This window comes from Anarrhichthys ocellatus, unplaced genomic scaffold (assembly GCF_004355925.1).
Source record: "Anarrhichthys ocellatus isolate YVR2014 unplaced genomic scaffold, GSC_Weel_1.0 scaffold10, whole genome shotgun sequence".
NCBI classification, from domain to species: Eukaryota; Metazoa; Chordata; class Actinopteri; order Perciformes; family Anarhichadidae; genus Anarrhichthys; species Anarrhichthys ocellatus.
In genome coordinates this window covers 8,066,469-8,087,439 of record NW_022280040.1, presented here as the reverse complement: position 1 = coordinate 8,087,439, position 20,971 = coordinate 8,066,469, and the positions used below count along the sequence as shown (strand labels likewise).

At 45.0% G+C, this 20,971-nt stretch overlaps 3 protein-coding genes across 5 annotated transcripts; 1 reads left to right on the top strand and 2 right to left on the bottom strand.

Annotated features, from left to right (window-relative positions):
* Nucleotides 1-501: 501 nt before the first annotated feature.
* Nucleotides 502-8,678, bottom strand: cdk13 (cyclin dependent kinase 13). Its single transcript, XM_031850118.1, has 15 exons — nucleotides 7,956-8,678; nucleotides 6,568-7,716; nucleotides 5,756-6,316; nucleotides 5,509-5,655; nucleotides 5,263-5,402; nucleotides 4,985-5,155; nucleotides 4,709-4,898; nucleotides 4,564-4,620; nucleotides 4,354-4,455; nucleotides 4,191-4,268; nucleotides 3,587-3,703; nucleotides 3,373-3,504; nucleotides 3,095-3,291; nucleotides 2,120-2,617; nucleotides 502-2,006 (listed from the first exon to the last, which is right to left on the bottom strand). The coding sequence occupies exons 2-15, from the start codon at nucleotides 7,710-7,712 to the stop codon at nucleotides 1,324-1,326; spliced, it is 4,218 nt and encodes a 1,405-aa protein (XP_031705978.1). The 5' UTR covers nucleotides 7,713-7,716; nucleotides 7,956-8,678; the 3' UTR covers nucleotides 502-1,323.
* A 921-nt stretch (nucleotides 8,679-9,599) lies between these two features.
* On the bottom strand, nucleotides 9,600-15,369 carry ralaa (v-ral simian leukemia viral oncogene homolog Aa (ras related)). The gene is made up of 5 exons (XM_031850123.1): nucleotides 15,045-15,369; nucleotides 13,239-13,450; nucleotides 12,935-13,143; nucleotides 12,587-12,761; nucleotides 9,600-12,502 (listed from the first exon to the last, which is right to left on the bottom strand). The coding sequence occupies exons 2-5, from the start codon at nucleotides 13,350-13,352 to the stop codon at nucleotides 12,380-12,382; spliced, it is 621 nt and encodes a 206-aa protein (XP_031705983.1). The 5' UTR covers nucleotides 13,353-13,450; nucleotides 15,045-15,369; the 3' UTR covers nucleotides 9,600-12,379.
* Nucleotides 14,503-20,971, top strand: med1l (mediator complex subunit 1-like). Of its 3 annotated transcripts, none has more exons than XM_031850120.1 (17): nucleotides 14,503-14,537; nucleotides 15,620-15,705; nucleotides 16,730-16,805; nucleotides 16,896-16,950; nucleotides 17,089-17,215; nucleotides 17,292-17,320; nucleotides 17,460-17,531; nucleotides 17,625-17,699; nucleotides 18,003-18,067; nucleotides 18,145-18,207; nucleotides 18,306-18,441; nucleotides 18,555-18,679; nucleotides 18,962-19,083; nucleotides 19,194-19,392; nucleotides 19,505-19,600; nucleotides 19,765-19,867; nucleotides 20,077-20,971. In XM_031850120.1, the coding sequence occupies exons 2-17, from the start codon at nucleotides 15,622-15,624 to the stop codon at nucleotides 20,399-20,401; spliced, it is 1,752 nt and encodes a 583-aa protein (XP_031705980.1). In that variant the 5' UTR covers nucleotides 14,503-14,537; nucleotides 15,620-15,621; the 3' UTR covers nucleotides 20,402-20,971. The 3 variants fall into 3 exon arrangements, with proteins under 3 accessions (XP_031705980.1, XP_031705979.1, XP_031705981.1); XM_031850119.1 differs by lacking the exon at nucleotides 14,503-14,537 and adding an exon at nucleotides 14,749-15,467; XM_031850121.1 differs by lacking the exons at nucleotides 14,503-14,537; nucleotides 16,730-16,805 and adding an exon at nucleotides 15,457-15,467.

Sequence of the window (20,971 nt, the reverse complement as noted above, 5' to 3'; positions counted from 1 at the left end):
GAGCTGCTCGGTATCTGCACTCCAGGTTGCGTAGAAGTTGTCTGAAACGTCATGTGTGCTGCTATCGCCTTAGCCATGTCTCTCCTCAGCAGTTTCTTTATAGAAAGCTGAAAGCTTTCATGCCACAAATACAGCCAGGAGGACTATTTGCATTATATTGATTTACTCAAGGAGCTTGTCACTCCATGAATGGTGTATATAAACGTGTCAAGACTAAGCTACAGTGAAAAAGTGTCTGCCAGCTCAGGTCTATTGGCTGCGAGAGAGACTTACGACCGAGTACGTTGGCCTCACAGTTGCAGCACTGAATGTCAATCTGCACCACACGCACCATGTTCATCTGTTGCAATGAGTGCACACTGCAGGTAGCAGAGCGCTGATATTTGACATGACACTGCCATCCAGTGGCGCGATGTGTGACGCCAGCTCATCTACGACTGGTCATTTATAATATTTATAACTGAGAACGTCAAGAACCTTTTTAGCAATTAAATACAATCATTCATTGATGGCATTTCTTTAATAAACATTTGCCGGAGGAGGGAGGGGGACAAAATCATTTCAGTACAAAAAGAAAAAGACATTTGTTTTTATTAACGTGATTTGTGTATTTTCTGTTTTGTTCATGATTTTACAACACCTATTGGCAAAAAGGCATGTGGACTTTCAAATGACAACAGCCTTTCTCCATGAAGTCGGATTCTCTGCAGTCGTCCAAGTGCTATACCGGTCCGTCTGGAACCAACAGTCCTTCCTCAAATAGCTCCCTGTGCCGATACGTACGCCATCAGCCAATCAGCTGAGCCATCATTGCTTCAACATAATAAAGGCCGTAATAAAAAGAGGACACTACATTACTGCTCAGATTCCTAATTGTGCAGATAAAGCACACCATCCATTTCATTTCATAGCTAAAATAGTTTCCGCCTACTTCAGTCAGTAGTGCAAAACATTAATACTAGTCTGCCCGGGAGCAGTTACAGAGAGGCTAAGGTAGGAGATTTAAAATGTACCCAGCCTGATAAATGTACACACAGAAAAGGTAAAAGCTTAATTTAAAAGACAGCAGAATAGATTACAAAAACATAGGAAAATGGTATGAGCGAGAAAAGCTCCTCCGGTGTTATTCGGCCGTCCTTCTGCACCGTACTCCACATTCCAGACTGAGAAGGAATACAATGCCTGACACAGATTTAAGTTTTTACAAACCGAGTGTGCATCTCCAGATCCCTCTGGTCTGGCCCGAGAGGCTTCGGACTCAAAACTGAGTCCTCTAACATTTTTGTCTATTGTCACAAACTGCCATTTACTATTTCCAGTCTTTCAGAAAGGCAGGCCTCGTCCCCTGATGGTTGAGTTCACATGTGGGACGAAGCCGAGGGGTAGCGGCGGAGCCCCCACTTGGGAAGGGGAGCCCCAGGGTTGTCCTGGTGGGGGAGGAGGTCCACCGTCCTTTCGAGCCAAGGCGTGGTTGTACAGGTGGATAGCACTGGGGTTAGGCTGTCCCTCCACGGGTAACGGGCTGTGATTGTATTTAAACCGGTGGTCCTGGTCCCCGGTGAACACCATGCTGCTGGGTCCGGTGGCTCCAGCACCTGGCGGGAAGGGGTCTGGGTGGGCCGGGGCCAGAACGCCTGTATTAGACGAGGAGCCGGCAGCCGGTCCGTGTCCGCCAAACACTTCCCTCAGAGCGTGAGGCGGCAGGCCCCCACCCAACATGTGACCCATGTAACCGTCCCCAAACCCTGCAGGGGTAAAGGGGGGCGGAGGCGGATGGATGTAGTCTCCGCCGTACCCGGGCCCCTCTGCAGTGGGGAGAGGTGGGTAGTCTGGCTCTGGGGGTCTCCCTCCATCACCTCCACCTGCGGACGCAATCGGTGGAGCGTGGCCAGTCTTGGGTTCAGGTGGAGGCTGCCGGTAGTCCAGGTCAGCGTGTGGAGGTGGCTCTGGAGGCTCAGGTGGTCTCTGGTTTGGAGGCAGGATGGACACACCACCGACATCAGACACTGAAAGACAGAAATTACAACATTATACTATGCGCTAGAATGTGTTTCTAGTTGTTTTGTCTTTTAACTTTTAAGACTTCTGTGCTGCTGTAATCTGAATCTCTCTGGGTTACCTGGAGAGACCGGGCTGGGCTCTGGAGGCTGTTTAACTTCTGGAGGTGGAGGCTGCCCTCCTGCTGCTGCTCCTGGGTTGGTACTCTCCGCCCCTTCTCCACCATTACTCGGTTCCTGCCTCGGAGCCTGCTGAGCCTGGAGGAGCTGGGCCAGCAGCATCGTCATGGCCGTCTGCGTGGCAGCTGCGGCCTCTCCTTCTGGAATACCCGACGGCGCAGACATGGGGGGTGAAGGAGGCTTGGGCATCGGGGGCGTACGGGGCACGCCTGACGGGGCGGCGGGCTGGGGAGGCTTCGCCGGCGCGGGTTGAGGAGGAGGCTCAGCTGGGTCAGAGGGCCCGAGGGCTTTGGAGAGCTGCTGTAATGTTTCCTGATTCACCTTCGTGCTCATGGACTGGACGAACTGGGCTGTGTTGGCCGAACTCTTGGACTGGCCGAGGAAGTTCAGGAGGACCGCTAGCTGCTCCTGGGTCAACTGGGAGCTCGGACCCTTTGGGTCTGTGAGAAGACAGAAGATTCTTAACCTTGGGAACACGCATCTGGGATATAATCTGTGTATTTACGAGCCTTTTCTGGAGCTTTCGACTGTAGCTAAGATTCATTAAAAAGCAGTAATCTCAATGGGTTTTAATGCCAATTCAAATGACAAAAATCATTCTGAATGTAAAACTGAAAACAAGTTAGACGAGTCATAGGTGTGAATACTACACAGTTCAGTACTGAAGGGGCTACTACCGAAGTAAGCTTGATTCAGTGTGTTTATGGGAAACAAAGCTGCAAAGCTTTATTGACCTTTAAAAGTGACCGATACATACTGAGTAAACTCCAGCTGTACTTGTTTTGGATGCATTGCAACATCCTCAAATGATGCGTTATTAGCACAGCACCTTTCATACGAGTACGTGCAAGAGCTGTTTACCGGTGGCTGACAAGCTAATACTAATAAGTAGAAATGCAAACAGCGGTTAAACTGACCCAGCAGTGTAGAAGCAGCCGCATTGGGAGCTTTAACCCCTCCGGGAGCAGGGAAGCCCTGAGGAGTGTTACTGCGGCTGTCGTCGAGGCCCAGCTCTTTGCGGGGCGCCTTGGGGGCCGCCGCTTCCTCTGGCATCTGCTTCTGCCGCCGACGTTTCTTACTCCACAGCTCGTGACAGTCCTGCCACAGCGGAAGACTGGAGGGATAGGAAAACCGTTAACACTGTAAATCCTGGTGATGAACACGTTGCATGCGACATGAAGTAAGGAAGATGTACTCTGGCGGGGGCATCTTGTCTGGGTCCACGTCCTTGAGGAACTCGCTGCCCAGCGCTTGTTCGGCTGTACAGCGTTTGCTGGGGTCCAAGTTCAACATGTGGTCAAACAGGTCCAGGGCAGACGGAGGGATGCTGGACGACAACAGAGGCAGTTCAGTACAATGCACTGCTAGAGGGCCACATCTTCAATTAGACGTCATATACATGGACTTACAAAGCAAACTCCTCTCGTAACCGTCTCCTGTACTGTTTCTTTGGTTTCATGGTGTTGAAGAAGGGAAGTTTTATTACATCCGGCCAGACAGCAGGACAGGGGCTTCCACATATCCGGCTGAAAGACAGAAATGAACTTGTTTTACCAGAACGCAGCGATGTGTGGACCCAATAGGCTCTCTACATATCTCAAAATCACAACACCCACAAAACTGGCCTGACTTGTTGCTTTCATTCACATTTGAATATGCAAGCATGTCTGTCCTCCCTCACGAAAGAACAATTAAACATTTTACAGCGTGCATAGCTCACAGCAGAAAGTTTCCCCAGCAGAGGCGGTCGGCCTCCACTACATTAATCACAACCTCCACCTTTCCTCTAACAAGGCCAGTCATAAGAAAACAAGTGGCGCCCACTAAGGAAAACATCTTGTGGTTGCGTAGCTTTATGGTCGATTGAGGCAATCAGTACTTGAGTACCGCTTTCTCTTCCTGTTTCAGATAGCTGAAGCCCATTCTCAGTGGGTGCAGCGCTTAGTGGGAACCGGGCAAGAGCTCACAACTGGATCTGAATTCAAACATTAACATGATTTAGACTAAACTTACCTGATGAGCTCCAACTGTGCAAGCTCCTGATTTGCTTGAAAAATTGGTTTCTTTGTGAACAGTTCTCCAAGAATGCATCTGTGAGAGACAAAAACAAGATATAAAACAATACCAACGGGGAGATAATCAAGTGACAACAACAAGTAAACGGTTATGTTCTTACCCGCAGCTCCACACGTCAATAGCCGGCGTGTACCTCTCTTCTCCCAGGAGCAGCTCTGGGGGACGGTACCATAGTGTGATCACTTTATTGGTGTACGGACGACTGACAAAGAGAACAAAAGACAAGTATTGTTAGTATTACCACACACAAGAGGGAAAATTGTGAAGGCGCGACAGCTCAACAAGTCTACTCAGAACATCGGAGACTCACCTCTCTTCAGAGTTATACAGCCGAGCGAGACCAAAGTCTGCCAGCTTAATTTGACCTCTGAATAGGAAGGGGAAAAACTAATTAATGTAGTCCAGAAACAAATATGTGACTGTTCATACTGATTATAGAAATACTGAGGACTCACTTGTTATTGAGCAGAATATTGGAGCACTTGATGTCTCGGTGCAGGAAGTTCTTCTTGTGGCAGTAGTCGAGGCCCTCCAGCAACTGTCGCATGAACGACTTGATGTGGCTCTCGTTGAAGTGCACCAGGCCGGACTCCAGCAAACCCATCAGGTCGTGGTCCATGTATTCGAAGACGAGATAGAAAGCGCCTGAGATGAGAGAATAAAGATTTAGTCATCAGAACAAATCCACATCGTGTGGCAGGACCATAGAGCTGTTAAAGAACATAACGTACCTTTATCATTCTTGAAATCGAGAGCGTCCTCCTTGTCTGTGACGATCTCCTTCATGTTTATGATGCTCTTGTGGTTGAGTTGTCGCAAAATCTTAATCTCTCTGATGGCTGTGATTGGGAAGCCCTCCTTTTCGTTGTCCAGCCGAACTTTCTTCAAAGCCACCATTTCAGCTGTGAAACGGAAGAAATAGGAGATCAGCAGCATCAGCAACCTCAATATAACAGAGAATGCATCCATATTTACAATGTTGATGTGGAGTAACAGAATGAACACTCACCGGTGTCTTTGTCTTTAGCTTTGTACACCTGACCGTAGGTGCCTTCCCCTGTGATTCCAATAATCTCAAACTTATCCACACAGCGTTTGCCCCAATCTATCTCAGTTTCCTTGATCTCGCCGTATCTCGGGCCACAGATTCTGGAAAATACAAGAAAATAGATATTTTAGTGGGAGTAAAGTGAGCGTACACAGCAAACTGTAGCGTAAGAAAAGATGACACGGTACTAAATGTGTCGTAACATACTTAGGTCTTCGGCGAAGAGTTTGGGACTTCTTGTCGTCGGGTGGGCTGCGCGGGGAAGACGTGACACCAGGAAGTTCAGGGGGGAGAGGCAAGTCGGAAAGAAGCGGACGGGCCTTTCTCTCTGACTTTTTCTTCCCTGAGAGCAAGCTGATAGCAGGAAAAATACATACAAAGAGAACAGAGTAAGTCTTGACAATCAACTATGAATAAGAATTATAGGTCAACTGGCACAATGACACATGCATACCTTTCTCCTTTATTCATGTGCTCAAGAACCGCGAGGGGCAATGGTAGGGATGTTAGAGCGGAGATGAGTGGACCAGTGGCTCGTTCCTTCTCTTTGCTCTGTCCAGCCGCTGCCGCTTTCCTTTTGTCCCGATGCACAGAGTCATCTTTCCCCTTTCCATCTCTGTCCCTGCTGGTCGGGTGCTCGGCGGTCCTCTTGGCCGACCTGTCGGAGGGGGACTGGGGCAGGCTTGATGTGGGAGTTCTGGGACCTTTCTCCGGCTGCGGTGGGGAGGGAGGGCGGCCCTTTCTGGATGTGTGATTGGGCTTCGGGCTGGGTTGATGAGCAGATGAGGAGCCCTTGGTTGGAGTAGATGTGTTGCTGCAGTTCTTAGCCTTGGCCGCTGCTTCTGCAGCTTTAACCCTTTTCTGCTTGCTGAGTTCAGCAGCAAGACTGGTTTTGAAGGTGATCGTGCTCGGCGAGAGGCTAGAGGGGCGACTGCGGGAGCGAGAGTGGCGGTGACGACTACGAGAGCGTGAATGCTTTGAATATGGACTTCTGCTACGTGATCGAGCAGATCGCCTGGAAAGAAAATGACATGGAGACGTTTTTTTTAGATCTTGTACAAGATAGAAAATCTAGTGGATATCTAAATATGAAGACATAACATATAGAGCAAGTTATACAACACCAATGTCACATGCTGGACAGTCTGGTCAAAGGTTTTTGGAAGGTCAAATATTGACAGAAAACACTAAGAATAAATGTCAGACGGGTCAAACTAGCCATATTTCTACATGGGCCTAAAATGTAAGAACTTTGTAAGAACTGACCTGACATCTGGACTTGGGCTCAGGGACTTTCTGTATGGACTCCTGGATCTCCTGCGGTTCCCATAAGGACTTGCACCGAACTCTCCTTGTTCAAACGGACTGTGTCGGCCATAACTTGGGGACCTGCGCCAGTTTGCTGGGCTCGCTGGAGATCGCTTCCTTTTGTTGCTGGAGTAGGAAGTGGGTGACTTGGGCACACCGTACGGCCCGTACCCATCTCCATCCCGGCTGTAATATGCGGAGCTGGGAGAGAGTCTTTTGCTCCCATAAGTTGGACTTCTTCTAGATATTGGCTGGTTATAACCACCAGGGGACTGGTAGCTATATGAATAAGACGTCCCATAGGGACTTTCTGCTTTCAAAGCAGGACTTCTCTTGTATGCCCTGGGGTCTTCCCGCTCATCCCTGTAGGATTGTGGAGCATCTCTGTATGCAGATGGTGGCTCTTTATCAGATCTGGTTTTACTCTTCGGCCTTTTTGAATCCCGCTTATCTGCAGTTTGCGAGGACTGGGATGAAGATGTCCTTTTACCATTTCTGTCACTGCTCCTTGTAGTGTCTCTGGGATTCTTAGAGCCACCCAGGCTACCTCCACTCCTGACTTTGGAGGAGTCTCTCTCGCGGCTCTGGCGGTCCTTTTTCCTGCTTGGCAAGTCCTTCTCTGGCTTGCTCCTCTCGGATGGTCCTCGTGTTTGTTCGTCTTTGCCGACGCACACCGCCTCCCGGTCTCTCGGGTGACTTCTGTCTGGGGAAGCCGGTCCATTACAGTCACCATCGCTGAGTCGGTCCACTGACAGCCTGTCAGCAGCGTGGGGGTCAAGTTTGGGAGAAGGGCTGCCAGAAAACCTCTCTGACTGGGAGCTCACGTCATCGTACTCTACCAATGTCCGAAGTTCGGCGTCTTTATCAAAAGTGCCCTTTCGGTTAATGTTGGGGTCTCCCGTTGTACCGGTGCACCACAGATCCTTTCCCTTAGTCTGTCTGCGTTTCTTTTTCCGAGAAGCCGACGACCGCCTCTTCTCCCGGTGTCTGTCTCGCTGAGCAGCACCGCTCCCGGGTTTGCTACGCCTGTCCTGTCTGTTAGCATTCCTCTGAGCAGAGGGGCTCCGTCCGCGAGCCTCGCGAAGCACCTCTGAATTAGGCATTTATCTACAAAATAAAACCCCCAAAAGAGCCACGTATGAGAATAATCTATATATTATATTCTCTACTACAACTATGGTCCTTGTGTCGTGGAACAAAACATTGGGCTTAGCAGTGTAACGTCGACAGGCTAACAGCTAATTCACAATTAAAACAGCAGGCTAGCTAGCTAACCTAGCTAAATCAAAAGCTTAACATTAGCATTGCAAAGCTAGTTCGTATCAGATTCAAGAAAAGTGAGTTACCCCCGATGGTAGTTATTTCATGACACTTGGTGCCTGTCGATTCCGCCACATAAAATCCACAATATGCCGTTTAGTTATAGAGCCAGTTGGTACTGTAATATCTCAGTTTCGCTAGCTAATGCTAGTCGGTTTAGCCGCCAGCAAGCTTCCAATAGCTAACTGTGTCCAAGCTAGACAGTCGTATTCCATTTCATGGTCAAAGCACAAGGCCCAAAGCCCCTCTAAATTTAAAATCCAGTTCTTCTGTAATGTTGCAGCTCATGCAAGCATGTAAATCCATTAACCAGATCGGGTTAAAGTCAAAGTAAAACAACTCCGTGCCCCCTCCACAAACTTCAGCTCGCCTTCCATCACACTCCAGTGTGCAACAAGGAAGTGAATAGCACGCGAGTTGGCTGGATAGCCGCCGCTAGCCAGCTAGCCGGCTAGCACCTTAGCCAGCTAGCTTTCTTTTCTCCTTGCGTGTGGAGTTCAATGCAACTCAGTCAAGATGCAATATAACAATGCTAGTAAAAGAAAAACAAAAAAAAAACACCGCCTGCTTCCACGTATCTCGCCGGGCTGTTGCTCCCTCTCACCACCGCATGGTCCCAAAAGTAGCAGACGTGTTTCCGGGATAAAATGGCTCCACTATTCCTTGAATTTATTTCAAAAAGATTGTAACTTTGTTCGCAATGTGGCTAGCAGTACACTTCGCCAGGGCCCCAGACAGCTTTCAAACTACAGGCCTTGTGCGTCGGTGTGAACCAATGATACCCGTATGCGTAATCTAGATAAGCGGTTACGTCACCGCCAAGGGAAACCCTACTTTCAAAACGTATAGCTTTATTAAAAAAATAAACATTTCCAAATCAAAGCATCAATTTACACAAAAGGTGGAGTATTGTTTTATCTTATTTCCTGAACCACACACGAGATCATGGGCAAAACTTGCTTTACAGACATTTATTTTGGGAAATATTTAATTGTATTCTCTCTTAAAACATCAAATGAGATCAAATACTTGTGCAAATATGAACAAAACATGAGAAAATGAACGAGCATACAATATTATAGTCTTAAATCAACATTTAGATTTAATTAGTTAAAGTATTACTGGTATTGTAAAAAGAAAAATACAACAAATATATTACATGTATAACAATTTTATACCGACTTCACTTTGATTAAAATATGTTGCCAGTAGTCTGCATCGTACTCTAAATGCTATTTCTAAGTTCCACTGTTATCAAACATCAAAGGCCCACACCAACTGTTAAGCATGTCTGTACTAGCAAATCAATACTCCCCATTGTCCTCCTCTATGACCGTGTGCTGCATATTTGCAAGGACCATATGGTGCGTTCAGTTATGCCAGTCAGTGTGATGGTGTAAACACGGAGATATGGGCTGAGCCAAGCTGTCCGTGATTGCATGTGACGTACATTAAATTACAGTAAAAAGATGTATCGGGCAATTCACAGTAACTAATGGGACAAACATCGTTAAATTCACCTTCACCTGATCGATAGACAAGGTCGGGTTGTGCAGGTGGTGGCATTCAGCATGTTCACAGAAGTACGAGTCCCAGAGGAACCCTCTGCCTGCTCACTGTAATAACTCAAGTCATAAATCTGCACAAAGAATATCTGAACACATCTGGAAAATGTTATTAGTAATATCCACTTTATTTGCCATTTCCAAGTAACTCACAAACAAAAAATGAATTGAAATGTAAGCGTCACCTCTTACATTCACAAACAGGCTACATTAGTGGTTATGTTCAAAATAAGTAAATATGAAGGAGACATCGAATCGATGGCATACATACAACCATCCAATCAAAGACATAGATATATACTCTTTATTTCCGAGGTTTTTTTTTTTAATATATAAAAAGGCAAAAAATGATATTCAAATATCCCGTAGGACAGTTTGCTCAAAGCTTTCACACAAATATCTGTTTTAGTCTCGGCAATTGAAAACATCTCGGCCATATTGACATGGAGACGAAGAAAAGGAATGACGAATGTTTGTTTCTACAAGCGTATGTTATGAGTAAACAAGCACTATGGTGGTAGCTTCTGCGACACACAGCAGTTAATGTAATGGCCGTAAGCTGAGGAAGGTACGCCTCAACACACTGGGATCCTTACTCTGTGTGTCAGTTTCTGCGCCCGTCACTTTAACTTTTCAGGTGGCATGGTGTACTGGAGGTTAGCCCTTAAAACATATTAAATAAAATTACTTTCTAAACATTCTGATGCCACGAGTTCCCAACATTTAGGGTCCGAGTCACATATCTTTAAAACTCTTAAATCTCTCTCTACTGTGTGCTTTTCAGTTAACACGAAATACCACGGACAGTCTTTTTTAAAGTACAACACATACAATGTAATGTATGACAGACAAAGCCTGTAATCAAAGCCAGGAGTTATTTAGTGTTAATGTATTAACTCAGAGAATCAATGAGACAATGTTCAGTGTTTTCAAATATAAAAGCAGCTGTTCTGTGGTCAGATCTCGAAGCTTAAATGCTTCTAGTGCAACGCGCTGACACTGGTTTGAATAGTCTCCCAAGTTGTATGTTCTCTTCCTCTTTGCAAAGACAACAATCATGTTTTTGCATAGACTCCAGTGTCGGGCATCCTATTGGTTGAGGAAATCCTTTTCATGTAAATGGTGAGCCGCACATGCACACATTTACTCTTTAAACTGGATCAGAGTGAAACGTGGACAGTATAAATAAGTTATTTTAAATAAGTTAAAAGACAAAAAGCGGCTCAGTCATAAAGGGAAACTAAAGAGAGCAGAGGGGCAGACGTCACAGTGCGTTTTGGTCAAGTAGAGCATTCTCATTTTGCCAATTGTTTGTTTCCACTGCTTTAATCCTCACTTGCCTGTAAAATGACTACGACATGAGGAGCACGAGGAAATGAACAGGTATTACATTAAGACGTTGAACAAAAGGTAAACAAAGTAGAATGTCAATGGCCTTTAAACTCTGCACATCACTGGCAGGCTAAGATTACAGGCAACAGGATGGGTATGGGGGGGGGGGGGGGGGGGGGGGATATTCACATTCACAATGGACAGTGAGGCAACAGTGATGCACTGTACATGAATTACTAAATCGCCCGTAACCTTGCATTTCATTCCCAGGCCGTTCACCATTAAAGTTCCTCAACTTTTGCCTTCAGTTGGACAAAGATAGATTTCACACAAACAGTGCAGCGCTTCCTTTTGAAGCTCACTATAGCGAGTCGTCATTCACTTCCAGTAATAAGTGGGCACTTGTTTGTACTAGCTAGCATACTTCTTTGGTGTATGAGAGCAACTTTTGTTTTTTGGACTTCTATCGAGCCTGCATTCATTTTTCACATTGTATGCCTTCAAACTCATCGGTCCGTTAATTAATTCACACTGAGTTCCTTATTAAGAAATACATTAAAGTTAAAAAAAAAAAAAAAAAAAAAAAAAAAAAAAAAAATCGGAGCCAGGAAAAGTTAAATTGGCAAAATAAATCTTTACAAGACTGTAAGCAATTTATTTAACGTCATGTGTTTAACGACAGCAGGTAAATGGAATCGCCTTTTATCAGGAGCACCAGGGATTCCTTTAGCGCAGGAAGAAAAAGAAAAAAAGGCCAAGCGAGGTAAAACTTCTGAAATGAAAAAAGTTCAAGTGTTGCAAAATCCCTCACAGATTTCGGGGTAACGAGCAATGTTTGTGCATTTGAGAGGACTCAACAAAGTGACGCGAAGGGGATAGAAAAAGGAAACACTAGTGCACTTATAACTTAAACTAGTCGATATGATAGAGGACAAGAAAAGGAAGAATAAGTGTTCACAACCTTACCACTTAGAAGAATTGAGCTGCAAAACAACAAATGGGAATGGCATCAAATGTCGGCTCTTAGTAACGAACTATCAATTCAAATGCTTCATAGATTCACCGGTGCAAACTACATTTCCTTGGCTGCACTTGATGAATTCTGGGTTGACACTACACCGAGTCTCTTCACTTATATTTCCTACCCAACGTCCCCATTTAAACCTCAGCGCTGACACTCATTTGTGTCTTTTTCTTTTGAACTGCACAGTCTGAATATATTAAACACGTCAAACTTTACAATGAAAGGTTTGGTAACATTTGGGGGGGGGGGGCGCGCGTAGCCTCTTGTCAAGCTTAGGCCTAAATCAAACACCATCCAGTTATTACACCCTGTGATGTGGTCAGAGTACATAAAGTATTTGGAGTGTCAGCACATCAAAAGTTAGAGCTATGAGTGGTGTATGGGGTGCCACCTTACTATTCTCCGACACGCGGGTCAGATGTCCTGTTAGCCAGGAACGGAAAGTCATGGTCAGGTATGGGCACAAAATAAATGCAAAAGTCTGAGAAATGTATATGTACATAAGCAGCTCCCCTGCTCTCTTCCACCACTATAAAATACAGCATCTCTCTCGGATTCTCTTGGCCAAACTTTTACTTTTCTTCTTGCCGTTCTTCTCTTTGCTGTCCTCCATTTTCCTCGCCCGGATCTCTCTCATCAGGTCAAAGAACACCTGTTGAAAACACAAAAAGTACAGGTTCACGTCTCCCTGTTTGCTCCGATATCGACGACGTAAACGTATGTCAGTCGAACGTACCTTGTCGACGTTGGCGCGGGTTTTAGCGGAAGTCTCCACATAGCACACGCCCCACTGCTCGGCGCGGGCCTTCGCCTCGTCAGCGCTGACCTGCCGTCGGTCGTCCAAATCAGACTTGTTACCAACTAAGAGAAAGGGTACATTCTCGTCCTCCTTCACTCGCAGAATCTGCTCTCTGCAACAACAAAAAGAAATGTCATTCAGCCATGAATAAAAACACTACTGCTTGCTCAAGTGAATGAGGTTAATGATGTTCCAAAATGTCAAAACAACAAAAGGTTGTTTCTGCATTTTCGCAGGGGGAGAAGATACATTCTAATGGATGCCAAACATTCTACGCTACTGGACCTGAAGTCAACTGTTGCTGCAAATGACTCCAGTTCTGTGATGGAGAACACACAGAGGAAGCCCTCGCCGCTGCGGAAGTAGTTATCTCGGATGGCGGCGTAGTCCTCCTGTCCAGCTGTGTCAAGGATGTCGATCTGCACCTCCTCTCCGTCCAGCACCACTTTCTTCCTGTAGCTGTCTGCTTTGGTGGGCTCATAGTCTTCTACAAACTACAACGGGGAGAAAAAAAACAACATTTACAACTGGGGTCAATTTGGTCTTTCCTACTTCGACAACATGTGGAGTTTACTTGACTGTTGCTCACCTCATCATACATGAACTGGAGCGTGAGGGCCGACTTCCCCACCCCTCCACTGCCCACCATTATCACTTTGTGAAGGGCTAGAGAGTTCTGCCCTTTCGGCTTAGCAGCAGCCATGGCTCTGTGTGCTGAGAGTGCGAGAAGGTAGACGGTTCAAGGTGAAGGGAAGGATTGTGAAATGAAGACCTTAAAATCCAGCTGCCGAATGATAATTCCTGGGGAGAAAAAAAAAAAAAGAGAGATGTTTCATCATCATTTACGAGGCTCTAGAATCCAGTCCTGCAGTTAGATTGCGGAGTCATCGCTGTGTCTCACAGCAATAAAACAAAACCAGGAGAATCTGCTATGTAACATTAGTGCAGGGGATTGTTCTCGCTCCCTGGTTAAGACTACGGCAAGATGAAATGTGATAATGAGCAGCGGCACTAGATTGATGCTGTATAATCTGTGCTTTTCATTATTGCCCCTCCCTGCAGCTATGTTCCTGCAGACAGATTATATGTCCCTTAGTGTAGCTTTGAGTGGACACTGTTCCTTTACTTCTTTATTTTCTTCAGAGAAAAAGTCATAGAAACAGATTTCATTACAGGAAGAAATAATATTTAGGCCACACAATATGCAGAAGATGATATCTGCATGAAGTTTAAAAAAGGTCTGCCAGAAAAGTGCATTCACGGTCAAATATAGATCAGCAAAATTAAGAATGCAATGCTATTTTACAGCCAACGTTCACTTGCTGGAAGTCAGAAACCACCACCCACTGATGAAATATGGATAAGTAGACTTAACTACTATACATCATGACACACAGTAGGCAAATTCCACTAACCCAAGAGGACCCTGTGAAAGCCATTTAGCAAAGAAATATCATTTTTTTAAAGCTTCTGGGTAACATCTGGCAGCATTTTCCAAAACCTTTTGACATGAAATCTGACATATGCCAAAGCCATTTACTGGACAGTCCAAGAAGAGAATGGGAAAGCCATAAAGTGTGTGTTAATGCTCTTTCCCTGTCACAGGTCCACACAGACCTCTCTGGGGATCAGGGATAGAGATGGGAGTGCAGCCAGCAGGTCATTATACAAATGAACAAAAGGGGTGTATGCACTAAAAGTCTATATTACGATTTAGTGTCCTTTTACTTTAACCATTTAAATCCACTCACCATGCCAACGTAAGGAAATATATCTCTTATCAAATGGTATGACTGGTGACTCATACCCAACCATGTTTAGCATTTTAAGTAACCTTAAACAAGTGAGTAACTGTGTATAAGCGGATCATGGAATTGGCTCAATAACGGTAATTACACAGGCACGTCAACGACACAATAAGATCACCTGTACTGTTAGCAGAGCAAGCGACAGTGTCACCTTATTATTACACCAACAGACGACTGAAATCACGAGTAACAACACGCAATACTCTTATAATCATGTCAACTTATTAGCTAGTTAGCTGGGTGCATGTCAAACTGAAGGTAGCGATGTGGCTAACAAGCTAACTAACCAACCCCAAAGCTGGTTAACGACACCTGGTCGTTAATTTACATGTGAGGGCGATTAACGTGAAGGGTAGCAGATAACAGATGACGCATTTAAAAAAAACACACGCATCCTTAAAATCGGTTATCCAGCAACAGATGTTCGGTCGATCCTCGCGAGCCACAGCTAAAAAAAAAAAAAAAAAAAAGGCTAGCAAGCCATAACGAGCAGCTAATCACAACTAAACGATGCAACGTACAAATAAAAAAAGAGAGCGCAAACGTGACGTTACATAAGCAAAATTAATGTGAATATTATCACCTACCGGTATATTAGACGGTTGTTCACCTTGGTACGTCGGTTGAATTATGGTGGCAATATGAGGAGACTGAGCTAGCTGCTTGTTAGCTCATGGCTAGCTCCCTATAGCTAACTCCAGAGACTTAGCAGCGGACTGACTGCACGTTCTGTGGGCTTGGCTCCGTCTGACAACGCCCGCCTGCATGAGAGAGAACCAGAAAACACCCTGCTTGAATGTCACATCAATTTCTCACTAATACAAACATCGCCCAACAGTTTTTAAGTAATGCTGCAATTCCTAAATCAGTTTGCATCGTGGTTGCGCATTAAACACAGATTCAGGGCAGTGGATTGAACATGCAAGACAATTGATTAATTGGATAATCCGCATAACTGTTGGCACGTTTGTTGAGGTGGAGACTATTGTCAAGTGACTTTCAGGAGCAAGGTAATGTTGGTTTAAACAAATAACAAACGTTTTATCATTCAAAATCCAACTGTAGGCTACTTATGAAATGGAAGAAAAGGTTATTACAAATGTAAGGGTGTGGATGTTGTAGTTTTAACGACTGTTGTTTTTCTCCTTTTTGTATGCTTTAGTCATGGAGTCCAGAATCTCCAAGCTGCACTTGAAATTTGCAGAGAAAACCTGGAATGAAACCTTTCAGCTTGTTCGAAGATGCATGGTAAAACCACATAAACACTTCCTCTGTTTCCATCAGCATGTTAGTTTCAAATCCCCCTTTTTTTTTAAATGCCACAGTGCAATTCATGGACATCACATACAATCCCTATTTGAAGGTATGTCCTTACATTAGTTCTGTGCAGTGAAAGGTGACGGTTGCTTCAATAAAAGATATTAGACTTGTGATGGCTTCTCTTAATATGATGCTGTGCAGCAAATCGGGAACTGGTGTGGCGATGCACTGGGAATGAGATCATCTAACCCGCAACACACAACGTCTTTGTTGTTGGGTCAGTTTGTGCATTGATGGTAACTTGGATTCACTTCAATCACATGGCATATAGTATGAGAAGAGAGCCTTTTTTGAAACGAAACAAAGTTGTTTTTTGTAAGTTGCCTTCTGGCCATGGCTTTGTTTCTGATACGTTTGACACTGTCATGTTTTGGCAAGACAATCACCATTTGTTCTTTGGAAGATGCTCCACTGGATGTACATGATCAGGCTACAGGATTAGGGCCCAACACGCAAAGCTTCACAGATTCTGAGGTCTTTTCCACTCAACAAAGTGTCATGTGTATGCTTGAGGCTGTGAGAGGGTGTGTTCGTTTTCTTTAGATGTGTGGAGCGGCAGGATAGATAGTACATTTGGATTAATGCAAAGTGGAGCTTGGCAGAGGTCAGTCTCTGGAGTCTCGTAAAGATACGTGATTAGTTGGTGGTCTGAAGTGATGTGTGGTCCGAGGGGGATAAGGCAGCTGGGGCTAGTCATGCAGTTTCCTGCCAGCAGTGATGCTGAATAGGACTTTTATAGGACCAGGCATCTCAAAAATACAAAGCACTGACAATGCAGAATGTATTTTCGCATTTCTGCAGCCTCCCTGGTTTTCAAAAACACATAGATCCCAAAGTGCACACAATCAAAGGGTGTCATGGGATGGCAGGACCGAAGACTGTTTACACAAGGAGCACTTTGCCTCACAACCGGTCCATTGTCTTTTTGTTTCGTCCCTTTGTCTCCCGATAGGACAAACCCAAAGATCAATCCAAACCCTGTGAGCCACTGGTTAGATCACTTGAACGGCTCCAGGAAGTGTTTAATGGTAAACGCGCAGCATACCAATGATTCAGTATGTATTTTAGTGCATGTGTGCCGCTTAACGTGTGAGGAAGTTGCTCTCTGTTTGTTTCAGTGTCCTCCATGAATACCATGAGGTCCCGTCTGGAGGCGATTGCCAAACAACAAAGGTAGAGAGTTGACTTTAAACTTGTGATATTTGACTTCAAAAGCCCTTCAAGATCTTCATCACTTTAGAGCTTCTTTTCACTTGTAATATAATGAGGTGACACAGATCTCCTCCCACATCCCCTCTCTGTCCTCCCTAGAATGGGCTTTCACATTACTGAGGCCACATGCTACCTGACAGCAGATCTGTTCTACCTGGAGGTGGTGTTGCTGCCGGGTGGCGGGGTGGAGGAGGTGAAGGTGGCCCCTCATGGAGGATCCCCTGTTGTAAGTGGACTACGTTGCCATTCGCACTGCTCTGCTTTTACACTCTGCGTGATGATAAAATGAAATTGTCTTGCAGCCCAGCGAGTCCTTTCTCCAGCTGCTGAGGTAAGCGTTTGAGCGATGATAAATTTCAAATGTTGTCGTTTTTTTGCTTGCCAGATGAAGAGGGCCGTGCTATTTAAATGATTACTTAAAGATAAATTGTTTTACATGCTGATGCTACGGTTTTGTTTTTATGGTGCAGGGCAAAACATTTTGCTGAGTTCTCCATGAAGTTGGCGCGCCTGTTCGCCCAGTACAACATCCCCGGAGACAAGTATAGCTGCTCTCAAAGTGTATGATTTCACCTTTAAAGCAACTGTGGGCCTCATGCACTCATTTCACTATTTGTGTTTTTTTTATGTTTCAGTGAAATCAAATTGAAATTGTTTTCATCTATGCAATTTCTCGGGAAGGACTTAGAGAAACTATCACAACTGCCAAGGTAAGCGACATAAAAACAGAAATGCCCCAAAAACACAACTAAAGAGCTGCGACGAATAGGCTTTTAATTTACTGGTTGATTGATTTTTTGATATCAGACTCCAATAAATCTAAACTAAATTAAAGATATAAGCTTTTGACTATGGGTGAAATGGTAATTTTAGGACATCACTTTGAGCTTTGTTTGCTACTTTTTGACATTTCATAAACGACTGATTGAGAAAATAATCTTCAGATTAATAATGAAAATAATTATTTGTTGCAACCGTATCAGCCTATCAGCGCAGCTATAATTTGTTTTCAGTGTGCTAAAGGACTCAGACATGATCAACAATGGCAGAATTGGGTGTCTGATCGCTGGAAAAGAAGGTACATAACAAGAAGAAACAAAAACATGAATTATGCATGAATCTTTTCTTCAGTTAATATTTAATTCATCCCTTTAGATACCCCCCTGACGATCCAGTTCCATACCACTCCGACTGCTGGAATGAAGACCTCAGATATACGTAAGATGTCTAAACAAATGTATTTTATAAACCTGTTAACGTTTGAATGCATGAGGCTTTAAAGGGCCTTAACATTTCTACCTTTTCCTTTTTAAAAGCTTTTCCTTTTGAAGAAGCGACCCCTACAGAGGCGCTCGTCCACGCCGCCCAGGTGACCGTAGGTGTCAGCGATGTGACTCACAAGCTTCAGATGGCATCTGTGCTCCCCCAGCCTCCACAGCTGGATCCCCAGGGGTGACATGTTGCTGTTTAATCTCTTACGCAACAGGAGACTTTAATCTTTTCTTTTTGCATCCCGCAGTGATTGTGAATGTCATTCATGGTGGTGAAATTGTGTCGTGTGGTAGTCATCCTGTGTTCCTGCCGTCGACTGAGGCGCCGTATGAGACGCTGCCTGCCTGCTTCCTCCTCAAACTGCAGCCAGCAGTACCAATGATGTCGTCTTTTGTAAACAAGCTCAGCCAAATTACAGGTCAGTTTAAATATTACACTTTGTAAAATTCTTTTAAATCACTTCTCAAAGCTCTTTTTTTGCCACATGTCTTACTTGTTTTCTTTGCCTGCTTTCATTTGCCAGAAGTCCTGAAATGTTCTAATCTCCGTTCATCCATGTAAAGCTCTTTGTAACTTTTGTTTTAAAAAACACTTCATATTTTATGTTTATTATTATTATTATTATTATTATTTGAACAAATGGCCCGCAAGCATCATCCCCTCTCATGCTCAGTCGTTCCCCCTCTGTGATATTTCCTAGCTGTGGCCATACCAGATGTTGACCTGCAGTGGGCACCCTTACCCAAGCTTCTGACGAGACGTTCACCGAGTTCAAACAGCCCCAGGGAGATACCAGATGAGTGGGATAGTATTTTTACAGTGGTATGTATGTATGTATGATAAGAAAGGTAGCTGCGCTCACTTCAAGCTAAATAATTCAAGCTTTAGGCGTACTGTATGACCCGAAAGGAATCAATAGTTTTTCCGTGCAGCCTCTTCCTGGTGGTGTGACGCACCGTTGCGTCCTTCCCGGAGCTGCATGGGAGGTGCCATCCCAGAGAGCGGCTGTGGCGGACAGTATTCCCTTCACCCACCCGGCCCACCTCCCGGCCCTGCTGGAGCTGCTCCGACACCAGTGTGCCATCAACACGCTGCTGAGGAGCTGTATCACTCCTCAGTGTGACGGAGCAGGTATAGGAGACGTGTTTTAAAATCATTAAATCGGTACGAATGGACAAGGCCATCTGTGCAAAGTTGGCAGGAAAACGTGATGTGATGGTTTGTTGATGGATTCTGCCACCAGGTTTGGTTTGTGACCTGCACTTCGAAGTCCTTCCGGAGTCTGAGACCAGCTTTTCTGTGACCTTCCACCGACCTGACACGGACTCGCTCGCTGTTTGTGAGCTTTTCAGAATCTCTTATTTATCTGATTGGTTTGGGACTTTTATCCTTTTGTCCCGTAGTGTTTTATAATTTCAAGATAACTGCAAATAATGACAGAGAAAACTGACTTTTGTGACTTATTGGTGCTTTCTTCTTCTCTTTTTTTCTTTCCCGCCACAGTGCTGGTGAACGTGTGTGATTCTAATCAGATCACCTGCACTTTGTTTGGATCAGGATTAGGGGATCCCTCTTTAGAGGAATACCTTTCCACTGTCATGAAGAGGTATGGCTTCACAACTTATATTTAGTCCTTTTTATTCATAGTCAAAGAGGATGATTGCTCCAGGCCTTCATCATGGGGACAGTCTGATTGAGATTGTTATGATTTGCAGCAGTATAGCATTGACTGACTTAAACATAAGTTCAGTAGTTTGAAACCGTACCAATCTTTGCATTCTGGCCCCAGCCTGATCTCTTCTCACACTGTCTCAGGTTCATGTCCGTTCCCGTGACCCTGAAGACGTTGTACAGGAAGCTGGAGGAGACCGCCTCCGCTCCACTCTCTCCCAGCCGGCCGGCCACCACAGAAGCCGAAAGTGACCACTCGGCTCCCTCGCGCGCCACCGTGACCGACACCAACGGCGCCTCGACCGCGTTCCCCCAGAGTGCAGCCGTGCCAGAGGAGGGCGTCGGTGCCTCTGCTTCGGCCTGCTGTGCCGCACCTGTAGACAACTCTGAGCTCCCTCCTGAAATAAACACAAGTCCTGCTGTCAACCCTTACTTGTTCACGTCTAGTGGATGTTTTCACACTGGATGACCAATAGCGGCCAACTGTCAGAGCCGATCTGAAACTGTATGCGTGTTCACATGCGATGGCATAATTTACGCCTCTTTTAAAATGAGTTTTTTTTTTTTTTTAAATTGAATAAATGTTTTGGTAAAGAAAAAGTTTCTTCATGTATAACATCATGAAACACGTGTAACTTGTATTTGGTCATTTTCTGTCGGCTGGAGATGTTGTGTAGCTGCAGCAGTTTTGTTAATTCAGTGAACGTCCATCTCCTGCAGAAAGCTGAAGCGGTTCTTATGATGCATTCCAGTGTGGCAGAGATTGCTGCCTGTAAAGGTTTTGAGGTTTTTGGCGTTTGACCTCTCAGATAGCCAAGAGAAGTTGATTGGTGCCATGAGAGCCAATCAAACATTGTTAAAGTGCATTCTTGATGGCTTGTAAGAGTATAGAGATCAACATGTTGAAATAAGAAGTGGCTCCGCTGGACGCATAAATAATATCAAAGGGATAGGGTTGATTGTGATCAGGATGAAAATATTTCACACCACACACTGTTGTTTTCCCCTCTTTTATATACAATAAAGAAATGGCAGTCGT

Bases quoted from the DNA above. Each gene is read 5' to 3' on its own strand.
- ralaa (XM_031850123.1), bottom strand. From the start codon at position 13,352: ATGGCTGCTGCTAAGCCGAAAGGGCAGAACTCTCTAGCCCTTCACAAA. The intron at 12,762-12,934 runs GTCCAGTAGCGT...TTGTTGTTGCAG, and splicing joins GCAGCAACAGTTGACTTCAG to AGAGCAGATTCTGCGAGTGA. The intron at 12,503-12,586 runs GTACGTTCGACT...TGTTTTCAACAG, and splicing joins CCCGCGCCAACGTCGACAAG to GTGTTCTTTGACCTGATGAG.
- cdk13 (XM_031850118.1), bottom strand. From the start codon at position 7,712: ATGCCTAATTCAGAGGTGCTTCGCGAGGCTCGCGGACGGAGCCCCTCT. The intron at 4,269-4,353 runs GTAAGAACATAA...TGTCTCTCACAG, and splicing joins ATTGACGTGTGGAGCTGCGG to ATGCATTCTTGGAGAACTGT. The intron at 2,618-3,094 runs GTCAGTTTAACC...GTCTTCTCACAG, and splicing joins GGCTGCTTCTACACTGCTGG to ACCCAAAGGGTCCGAGCTCC.
- med1l (XM_031850120.1), top strand. From the start codon at position 15,622: ATGGAGTCCAGAATCTCCAAGCTGCACTTGAAATTTGCAGAGAAAACC. The intron at 17,321-17,459 runs GTAAGCGTTTGA...TTTATGGTGCAG, and splicing joins TCCTTTCTCCAGCTGCTGAG to GGCAAAACATTTTGCTGAGT. The intron at 19,868-20,076 runs GTATGGCTTCAC...ACACTGTCTCAG, and splicing joins CTTTCCACTGTCATGAAGAG to GTTCATGTCCGTTCCCGTGA.